Below are 10,698 nucleotides of genomic sequence, written 5' to 3' on the forward strand. Positions count from 1 at the left end.
TTTTTTTGAAAGGGTTGTTGAGGGGCCTTTGGGTGGAGCTGTGTGTGTAATTAGCCAAGGTGCCCACCCGACCAATGTGTGATGGGTGGGGGTGGGGGGGGGGGCAAGGGTTCTCAAGCTGTCTATAATAAGCCTTATTAAGGCATGTAAAGTCCATGAGCGTGGGGGAGCTCACGGCTTCAAGCTTTTACTATCGTGTGCAATATATCCTATAGGTTGCTAATCAATGTGCATTCATGTCATGCGCACATGATGGATCTGTGTTTTTACCTAGATGAATTGTGGAGGACTGAAGTTGTTTGAATCACAAGACACAAGACGCACATGCATGATGAGAAGGGTCGACATTGGCATTTTTGTGACGTAGACACACCTAATAGTGTGTTCCATTGTTCCGTTTGTTGATGTCGGTCTACCCACGTAGTTACTTCCCGTTGTGCTGCCAGGATTTGGCTACAACTAATGGTTTGGTTGAATCAATGGTTAGGTGAGAAGATGTTGACGAACATTGAATGTGGGCCGACTCCATGTGCACGGTGCGTACTTCTTGGTAACGGTTGTTTTCACGTGACAAGCCACCTCATCATGTATCAAGAGTCAAGTCTCAATTTTTCTTTTATACAAAGTTGGCATTAGAGAAGAGACGGGCTTAGTACCCATGGGACCCCCCTTATCCCACAAATCAAGGGCAAGGCACATCAATCGGGGTAGTCAAGTCTCAATTTTAGGTGAGAAGACTTTGATGAACATTGAATGTGGGCCTTCTTCGTGTGCGCGTTGCATACTTCGTGGTGGCGGTTGTTTTTATGTGACAAGCCACCTCATCATGTATTCTCAAGTTCATGGAGAGTCATGGTCACCCATAAACTGCATTTTGTGGGCCGGCTAGCAAAGTTGGTAGGTACTTTGTAATGGACAGCTGCACACATAATCACAACATCTCGGTCTTTACTTCAAATGGCAAAAATAATTAAAAAAACGCTTGCTAGCAATCCAGCTGGCGTGATCACGCGGCCTTGCGTGATGATGACGTTTATTATCGCCGGGGGTTTAGGCGCTGACTTTACATAATTAAGTGGCTTATGTCCTGACGTGGCGGACTGATTAAATACGAATGACAGCTGGAAAAGACCGCCGCTGGGAGGCCATGTAGCGAGACGTGCAGCTGGCGGTGTTCCCGAGGGGAACGACCGACACGTGGCGGCGCTGGGGTCGTCGACTTCCCAGCGTTACGATCTTCGAGGTGGGTGGCTATGGCGGAGGCCGGTTCGTGACGGGGGGCGAGTCGCGACCTTTTTCCATCAGTGGATCACCATATCTTTTCTGCTTTCCTTTTGCCCCGCGCCCACCAGAAGAGAGAGAAAAACAAAAGAAATCGGGCTGTTGGGCGATTGGGATTTGCGCCTGCAGCGGTTGGCTGTGGGCACTGGGCACCCAGAAGCTGCAGAGGGAAATCGGCATAGCTGGAGAGCCCGGCAGAGACGGAAAGCTGCCATGGCTTGGAGCTATGGCGCTTGCCTTTCCTCATTAGCTGGATCGCACAAGGAGCTGTTTCCACAAAGCTCTGTTATTTCAGTTACAACTAACTCCGCAGATACTACTGACAAGAGAGAGAGAGAGAGAGAGAGAGACGTTCGAACTTCGATCTGGTCCAACGTTGTTGCGCCATAGCCCAAGGTTCTGAATATATCAATTGAATCCCTTCGCGCATGCTGGACCCATACATAGTCCCAATAGTAATTCCCTACTTCTCACGGTACCTCTCCATGCTTTTATGGACTTTGGGTCCTCAAGATTCACGCTTTCCGGCCATTAATCCCCCCCGTTCACCTCAATTTATGACCGCCCAAGTGAATTCTGTGGAGTTAGCTGTGCCCTTTTGAACTCCCAACTTCCTAGCTCTCTCGAGTCAGCCCTACTCTACACTCAAAATAGTGCAGGAGCTGCACTCCTTTAAAAAAAAAAAAGCCAAAGAAATCCAAGCGTACTCTTCCAAGACTGATCTCCCATCAACAAACAAGGCAGTTAACTTCGTAAGGTAAACTCTTGAAAGTGCCATCTGGAAAAAGGATTCTTTGGATCTACTGTTGCTACCCCTTATGTGCAGATAATCACATAACTACGAATTTGCCAAGTGATCTTAACAATTGTGCTTAAGGCTTACATCTGACTCTCTCTCTCACTCTCTCTCTTACCTGTCTTGATTCCTTGCAATGACTAAAGAAGCAGCACCAGGTTGACCTATGGCGAATGAGCGGGGTGGCATGGATGGTACATCCATAGACTGGTCATTTGCCACATCACAGGCGTATCTCCCCCCCAGAAGCCCTATGTTTGCAGGTAGAGGATCAGGCATTCCAGAAAATAACAACAGCTTCTTCTCCAATTGGCCAAAGCTTCCACATCCAGGCGGGAACCGTAGGCATCACCAACGCACACAGTCCTCTACAAGCTTTCTTCCACAGACACCAGCATGGGTTGATGATCTCTTGAATGACACCCCGGATGTGCCACATGTGAAGAATCTCCACAGGCGATCCTCAAGTGATTCGATTGCTTTTCTGGAGGCCCCATTACAGCATGTTCGAATACATGATATCGCTGAAGAAGAAGAGTTAGACTTGGGAGGCATGGTGCCTAAGCTTTCAAGAGGATCTAGAGACTTTGATGAACTTGACGAAGGGCGGCTGATGCCTAAGTTTGCAGGTAGTGGATCATTCCAGAAGCATCATGCTGCCCATTCAAATGATAATCTACATTCATCACCATCTGAGAGGCGAGTTTTGTTGGAGACCTCGTCTGCTCCCTCAGATCATGATAGTGCGAATGCTAGTTCATTGGATGACATAAGAGCCAGAGGGGTTGGGCAATCAAAAATTGATACTGAGGTGCAAAGTGCTCTGAAAGCTGAGCACACAACATTGTCGGCAGGAAAGGCAGAGACTATGTCAGCAACTGATGCCAGTCTGGATCCAAAACGGGCTAAACGGTGAGCTTTCTTTTCCTCGCATCTTGCGGGATGGGCTTTGCTTGGTGTTGTTGACATTGATTTCTCCACTGACAGGATTCTGGCTAACCGGCAATCTGCCCAACGGTCACGAGTGCGAAAGCTGCAATACATCTCTGAGCTTGAGAGGACTGTCAATGTACTGCAGGTGAGCAGATGGCAGTTGAAAATTTCTTGCCACTGCAGAACAAGCATTTTAAATGTTTTTGAAAGAAATTTCAAGTATTGCTAGATAGTAGATTAATGGAAGGGCTTGGTTGTTTTTTCTTGAAACTTTCTTGCTGTTACAGGAGGAGGTATCCGCACTGTCACCTCAAGTTACCTACCTCGATCGTCATAGGATCATTCTCAATGTTGATAACAGTGCTATGAAGCAAAGAATAGCTGCTCTGGCACAAGAAAAGCTTTTCAAGGACGGTAAGTCCAACCAACCCTGTAGTGAGAAGTTGTTGATGGTTTGATTTTGTACTTGGTGTCTAGGTGAATATTGATGGCTTATCAGGTGCTTTGGTCATCTGTCTATAAGAATCATAGATCACATTTCATGTTTCAGTGTGAATGTCCATGAGGACAAGCCATGTTGAGATGGTATGGAATCGGATGCTAGATGCCATGCCAGGTGAGGCTTTGAATGGAGGATTATGGCAGCCATGGAATAGATCAGTAACTGGTCAGGCAGGGACCTTTAGACTGCTTTTGGGCCATTGGATCTGCAGACAGCGAGGGGTGGACAAGCAATGGTGGTCCTCCTGAGTTCACTTCTGATATGCATGGTCGCTCTATTTGAATCTTTGTTAGCTTGCTTGGTCGAGCTCTTTTGTTACATGCATCAGGCCTCAAATGCATGTGCATGACTATTGAGGCAAGAGGGAGGGTCATTGAGTAATTGACAAATTAGGGTTTGCACAGGGTAGCCTAACCAGTGCCCAAAGGGAAAAAAAATCTATGAGAAGGTGCTGACTTGGAGTTGAAGAGCCGTGGAAGACCTGTGTTGGAAATCTGGGATGCTTGCGTTAGGCTCCACTTTGGTATTGGTCCATCCTTATGCTCCACTGCAAACTCATTGGCTTGCCATGGGGAACTGTTGCATGACTCGTAGTCTCGTCGTCCTCCATATAGGACTAGAAGAGAGACTATATCTCAGTGATTGGCTAGTCATCAAGCTCCTACTTCAACAATTGCACCTCTGCTGGGTCATCATTGTGTGTTAGAGCATCCTCTCTCTAGAAGCTCCTCTGGATTGGCTCCTCAAGATCCTCCACCAGCCTAGACTTCTTACTTGGGAAACTGTCTCCTTGTCTCCTGAGCCACTTCCGGTCCCGGAAGCTCACGGCATGGATCTTCGCCATTCCCTTTTGTTGTGGCGGTGCCGTGTGACGACTCACATGTCATCATAGGTGGAATGGACAACTTCCCCTCCTACAACCCAGCCTTGAAGCAACCAGATTCCTCACTAAACACCAAGGTCAACTTGAGGGTCAATCTAATCCATGCAAAGTGAAGGATGAAAGATACCACCATGTTCACACGCCAATCCGTGTCCCTGGCTCCCGCAGTCAGCTCCACTGGCTGTCTATAAGCCATACAGAAACCTTGGCCTTATCATCCTAGATTATGACCATCACCACAAGACTACCTAACTTGGCATCTCGTCTTGGGTTAAGTCAACACCCAACAAGATTGCTTGCCACCCAATGGCCATCCGGATAACACCAAGGGTTCATGGTAGAGCCTGGTATCGGGATTCGGTTCCCCTTTCGACACCCATAAAAAGAAACAAGAGCATGCAACAAAATAGATTTCATCACAATTCGGCAAAGACCTTGAAAATTTTAAAAATACTAATGAGGGGTTTTACAAAAAGTATGTGAAAACATGCGTCATGACTTAGGGACTCTGAAGTTAAGACTATTGAGCCATTCCTGGACCCACCAATGTGTGTGTGAATTCAACTTGAATCCCACTTAGCCAAAGCTTCCTGACACCCCTCGACAACCCCATGGTCATCGGCTGGCGAAGGCATGGAGCGCCCATCGAGCTTGGGTCTGTCGACGCCATTTTGATGCCATCCTCCCTCAGGGGATCCTAAATATTGCACTTCTGTTTATCTTCTGGCCTTATTGCTCGGAGTCCCACTCCTCCCTCCCGCTACTTGCTTCCATAATTGAGCATTAACGCATACCAATTGCAAGTGGAGTCGATGTTAGTGGAAGTCTTCTTGATGGAAGCGTCTGGAGTGTCGAATTCTTCAATCTATCGTGGTCCTTTGCGACAAAAGTCTTCAAGTGGATGCAAGGAACCTTGGGAAAGCTTCCCCTATGGTTCAACTTGAGAAAGGAAGGCTGAAATTAGGGTTTTCAGCCAAAAGACCAGAAATTACAGCAGATAAAAGGGCTGTTTTGCTGAATTTCAGTCATTGGGAGTGTGTAGGAGAGTGAATACGACGTGGAAACACTGTTGGAAGCTTGGAAAACACACTAGCAAGCTTGGATATAGTGTTGGGAAGGAGAAAGTGCAGAAAATAAGCCAAAAGACCTTATGAAGGGAGGCGCCAACTTTCTAGAGAGAGGAAGAAGAGAAAGATGATGAGATGTCCACCCTGGGTGTAGGCAAAGAGGGAAAGCTAGTTTAGGTCCAAGCTGACATATGGTTGGTTGCTCTCTTTGAACAAAGGGGATAAGCATTGAGCTTTGTCTAACTCGGGACATCAGTTTGTGCAAACACAGGGCTGGTCATAATTTATAAGTGAGTTTTGGTTGACCAAAACTTAATAAAGTGTGTACACACTCACTTATAAATTAATGCTAGTTCATAAGGCTAGGTTTTGACTAACACTTTCCACCTGTCACATGCCACATAACCATGTCAGCAAGATAGTTTCACACGCATGGTTCATGGGCAAGCGTCCCTTACCTGAAACTACACATTGGTCAAACAAGCATGAAAATAGCATGCAAATTCATTTTGTAGGCAAGCACATAAAGATGCTATGCAATGCACATTGGTATGGACAATCCCCGTTCATGAGACTATCAAAATAGATGTGTTTCAAGCAAGTACAAGAGATATCAGACCCAATGGAGCACCGATCCTCCAGGCATTTCTTGCCCTCTATCACCCACTCTACAGAGGTCTAGCATCCAGTAGCACACTAGATACACAGAACAACTGACATCATTCCAGAGGGAGACTCACGGCGCGGACTGGCACTGCTTCATGTGCAGGACAATGCACACCTGACCTCGGACGCATGAGTGGAACCCTGGCTGACTCGTCCCGGATTGGGCTCACATGGGACCAGTTTCCACTCTAGGTCCTGCACCTTCTTGTTTAGATATATCCACGTGGCATCCAAGTGTGGGATGCACATGATATCCCCTTCTGCATAACTTGACGGAAGCTGCATAGTCTCCAAATAGTCCCTCAATAAAGCCGGATAGTTGTCGAAGAACTCTTTGTCAAGACATACTGCTTTGTGGGTCCCTTGGTCTTGAAACTTTGTGAGGAACTGTCTTTGTCTTTGGCCTGAGCCATGCTTGAAGCAGTGCAAAAGAATCTGTTCTGGAACCATCACTTGAGCTTCATCAATGATATTGGTTCCGCTTCGTCTTTCACTTCTGAACAGATTGAACCTGCATACGGTTTTAGCCAACTGACATGGAACACATCATGCATAGTCCAGCTCGGAGGTAGCTTCAACTTCATTGAAACCTCATTAATCTTTCTCTGGATGGGAAAAGGTCCAAAGCTCGTGAATGATAGCTTTGGGCATCGCTTGTCCCCTTGTTTCAATCTTTGCTTCATGATCCGAAGATAAACCCAATTGCCTTTCGAGAACTTCATATCCCTTCGGTCTTTGTTGGCTTGTCAAGTGTAGGCATCTTGTGCTTTAGCCAACCTGTCTTTCATTGACTCCAAAATCTCCTGGTAAGACTCCGTCATTTTGTTCGCTTCATGTACTGAAGACGAGGTTCTGGTTAATAGCGACTGGAATGGTCTTCCAAACGCTGCTTCATATGGAGTCCTACTAATAGTTGAAGAAAAGTAGTCATTCAAAACAACTTGAACTAAAGGCAAATACGATTCCCACTTACCTTGCTGATCGTGGACATAACACTTTAGCACATCAAGGGCCAACTGGTTGTCATCAGTTTGTGGGTGAAACGCATTGGAAAAATTCAATTTAGTACCATAGTTATCAAACAATGTCTTCCAAAAATGACTAGTAAACTTGGTATCTCGGTCTGACACTATGGTCCTAGGGATCCCGCCAATCAGGTACCAATGCCGAATGAACAAATAGGCAATATCCTCAGCGGTCACATTGGCCTTGCAAGGGATAAGCATAACAAATTTGCTAAATCTATCAACAGTAGTCAAGCACTGAGTATTGCGCTTATCCGGACTGGGAGGCAGATTCGTGAAAAAATCCATGGATATATCTTGGAAAGGTCCTTTGGGAATCGGCAAAGGTTGTAACAACCCTATCTTCTTCCCACGAGGAGCTTTCACTTTTTCTGACAAATGTCACATTGTTGCACATGTGCAAACACATCTCGCCTCATTCTTGGCCAATAATACTGTCTTTCTAACTTCTTCAAAGTCGAATTCATGCCTCGATGACCACTAGTGATGGCATCATGGGCATCATGGAGAAGAGTTGCCCTGAACGACTTCATGACACATAGTCGGCCTTTGTAGAAAAGCCAACCATCACGTATCAAAAAGTGGCATGGTCTTGTGGCATCCAATGCTTGTTCCCACTGTGTGCCGAATTCGTCGGAATCCGCGTACTTGTGCTTCATGTCATCTAGTCCTGTACCAAGGAGGTCAAGTCTAGTGGTCTGAATCAAAGTCACTTGTCCCTTCCTGCTTAAAGCATCGGTATCTAGGTTGGCCTTTCCTGGAAGGTACTCGATTATACCACCAAATTGTTGGAAGATCGGGCTCCAGTGGTGTTGTCGGTCACTCCATTGTGCACTTGGCATTGTCTGAATCCAGCGTGAAGCCTGATGGTCAGTGCGAACCTCAAATTCACGACCATAAAGGAAATGTTTCCAATGTTTCAAGGCCTGGATAACTGCGAGGAGTTTCCGATCGTAGACCGAGTAATTCTTTTCCACGGGCAGTAACTTACAAGACATGTAAGCTACTAGATGGCCATTCTGTGGTAAAACACCTCCAATTGCGATGTTACTCGCATCGGTGATCACTTGGAAGGGCGTGTCCCATGAGGCAAGCGCTAGACAAGGCACTTATGACAAAGCCACCTTGAGGTTCTTGAATGCCTCCAACGTTGGTGGAGTCATTCAAATCCGCTGCCTTCTAGTCTTGACATCCTTTAGCAGATCGGTGAGATCCGCCGAGAGGTCAGAAAACTTGTCTATGTGGGTGGAGTATGCCTGGCATATACCCACAAAGGATCTGATGTTAAATGCAGTCTGTGGTACTTTCCAATTGACAATCTCGGCCACCTTGGCCGGATCAAGTCGAATGCCTTCGGCATTTATAATGTATCCAAGGTAGTGAACCTCGAACAAATAACTTCTCATTGACGTAGAGCTCATTGCTTCAGGACTTTCTCCACATCAATGTCATGCTGCTCAACGGTAGCTGAAAATACTAGTATGTCGTCGAGACAAATGAACACACACTTTCCTATTAATTCCCTGAACACACGCATCATTATGCAGTTTAATGTGGCTGGGGCGTTCGTCAAGCCAAAAGGCATGACAACAAATCATAGTTGGTCTGTTTCGTGCAAAAGGCTATCTTGGGGATGTCCCCCCAACAGTCCTCACGAAGTGGTATCCACTCTTCAAGTGGAGTTTCGAGAACACCTTGGTCCCATTCAGCCTCTCGAGAATGTAATCTATTTGAGACATTGGGAACTTACTCTTGATAGTCAGCTTATTGAGTGCACGATAATCGACACACAATCGAGAAGACCCATTCTTCTTCTTGACAAACAAGATCGAAGCTGCAAATGGCGACACAGTGGGACGTATGACGCCAAATTGCAATAGTTCTTGGAGTTGGCGGTCCAACTTTGATTCCATTGCCTTGGACAGGTGGTATGGAAACTTGCTCGGGGGATCCGAGCCAGGGACAAAGTCTATTCTGCAGTCCTTCGGTTTGAACGGGGGGAGCTGGAGAGGGAGATTGTCCCGAAGAAAAATCTTTTGGAACTTGTCATGGAGAACCTGATACTTCTTGGAAGCCCTGGCCACCGTCTAGGCAGTCTGGATGTAAATCATCACACACTATGCGCCTTTCTTGATTTCTCTTTTAGCCTGTAAATGGCTTATAAGAGGAAAGTTTGGGATTCCTGGCTCACACTTAATGGTCACTAGGGCTTTAGACACATTCCGATCAATCAAGAAAGTGTGCTTGTCCCACTTGATATCTGGTTGGAACTTGTGAAACCATTGAGAATGCCCAAAATTATGTTTGCTCCTACACGAGAGGAAACCATAAAATCACGCACAAACTCTACACCGTGAATGACTAACCTAGCACCATAGTCACATGGGACGCGAAATGGGGACGGGGAACGGGGACAGAAAAGATTGAGAATGGCCATTCCCTGTGACTATAGAGTGACATGGGATGGGAATGGAAACAGGAAGATGCTACCATCCCCAACATTCTCGAGTCTAAAAATGCCCATTCCCTGTTACTATGCCTAGCACTCTGAGCCTCAAACTTGATGCTCGTCGTCATGCCTGTGCTAAATCCCTCAACTTTCTTGTGCACCGAAGTCAAGACGAAACGGGCTCGCCGAGCGGCTTATTTTGTGACCACATCCTCCTTGCCGTTGTCAAGCAAGACAATGACTCTGTGGCCACCTATGTAACCAAAGGTCTTGAGAAATTCGTTGCGCTCATACTCCTGGTCATGGGTGCCCTTCTGCTTACCTTCGAGCTCTGGGCTAATGATTGCTCCAACCGAAGCATTGGGATCCGAAGAACTAGGGGCAGCCGTTGGGGTTTGTGTGGGAGCTAGGCGCACCACTGAAGCCGTGGAGGCTGGGGTGGTTGTCTGTGGAGTGGTAGTCTTCTTAGGGCACTCCCTAGAAGTGAGTCCTTTTGTATGACAAAAGAAGCACCTACCCTCCTTGTACTGAGCTGTCTCCTCAGCACTCAATTTACTACTTGTCTTGCCTACCTGAGCTTTCTACTCTGGAGTAAGCTTGGGTGCATTGGTCCAGTTCTTGGAGCCAGAGGCTCCCATGCTCTGTCCTGGGGAAGACCCCGTCTGGTTCTGGCCTTCCCCCCCGAGGTGTTAGCCTTGGGAGTATCAGGGTGGGAAGTCTTGGGCTTTCCGCCATTATGCTTCATTTCAGCACTCTGTGCAAGTGCATCTTCGAAGGTGGCTGGCCTAAACATACGTACCTCCCATTGGATTTGCGTGTCCAAGCCATAAAGGAATTGCCATTTCTTGTCCTTGTTAGATAAGCCCAACTGCAAACATAGGTTTGAAATCTTATTGGCTAATTGCAGGATTGGTTGCGCGTTTTGATGCGCTCCCCTAAACTCGTCTTCGAGTCGCTCAAGATAATGGGGCGGGAGAAACCGCCACTTAAGGTCGAGGACAAACTCGTCCCAAACATAAGCTGCCATACCTAATCTGGTGTGGGCATGAGTCCACCAAGGAATGGCCTCACCTTCTAAATGCCAACTAGCCAAGTT

At 46.8% G+C, this 10,698-nt stretch overlaps 1 protein-coding gene across 2 annotated transcripts in view; it reads left to right on the plus strand.

Annotated features, from left to right (window-relative positions):
- Positions 1-1,149: 1,149 nt before the first annotated feature.
- Positions 1,150-10,698, plus strand: part of LOC147606258 (uncharacterized protein At4g06598-like) — a 14,910-nt gene continuing 5,361 nt past the window's right edge. The window contains exons 1-4 of one of the 2 annotated variants that reach the window (XM_086792484.1): positions 1,150-2,038; positions 2,224-2,989; positions 3,065-3,155; positions 3,298-3,424. In XM_086792484.1, the coding sequence (XP_086648610.1) occupies positions 2,244-2,989; positions 3,065-3,155; positions 3,298-3,424 (964 nt within the window). In that variant the 5' untranslated portion in view covers positions 1,150-2,038; positions 2,224-2,243. Of the gene's footprint in view, positions 2,990-3,064; positions 3,156-3,297; positions 3,425-10,698 lie in introns of both variants that reach the window. The other variant, XM_086792483.1, reaches the window with a different exon arrangement.

Source organism: Cibotium barometz, chromosome 58, assembly GCF_041138505.1.
Source record: "Cibotium barometz isolate CiBa-2024 chromosome 58, ASM4113850v1, whole genome shotgun sequence".
NCBI classification, from domain to species: Eukaryota; Viridiplantae; Streptophyta; class Polypodiopsida; order Cyatheales; family Cibotiaceae; genus Cibotium; species Cibotium barometz.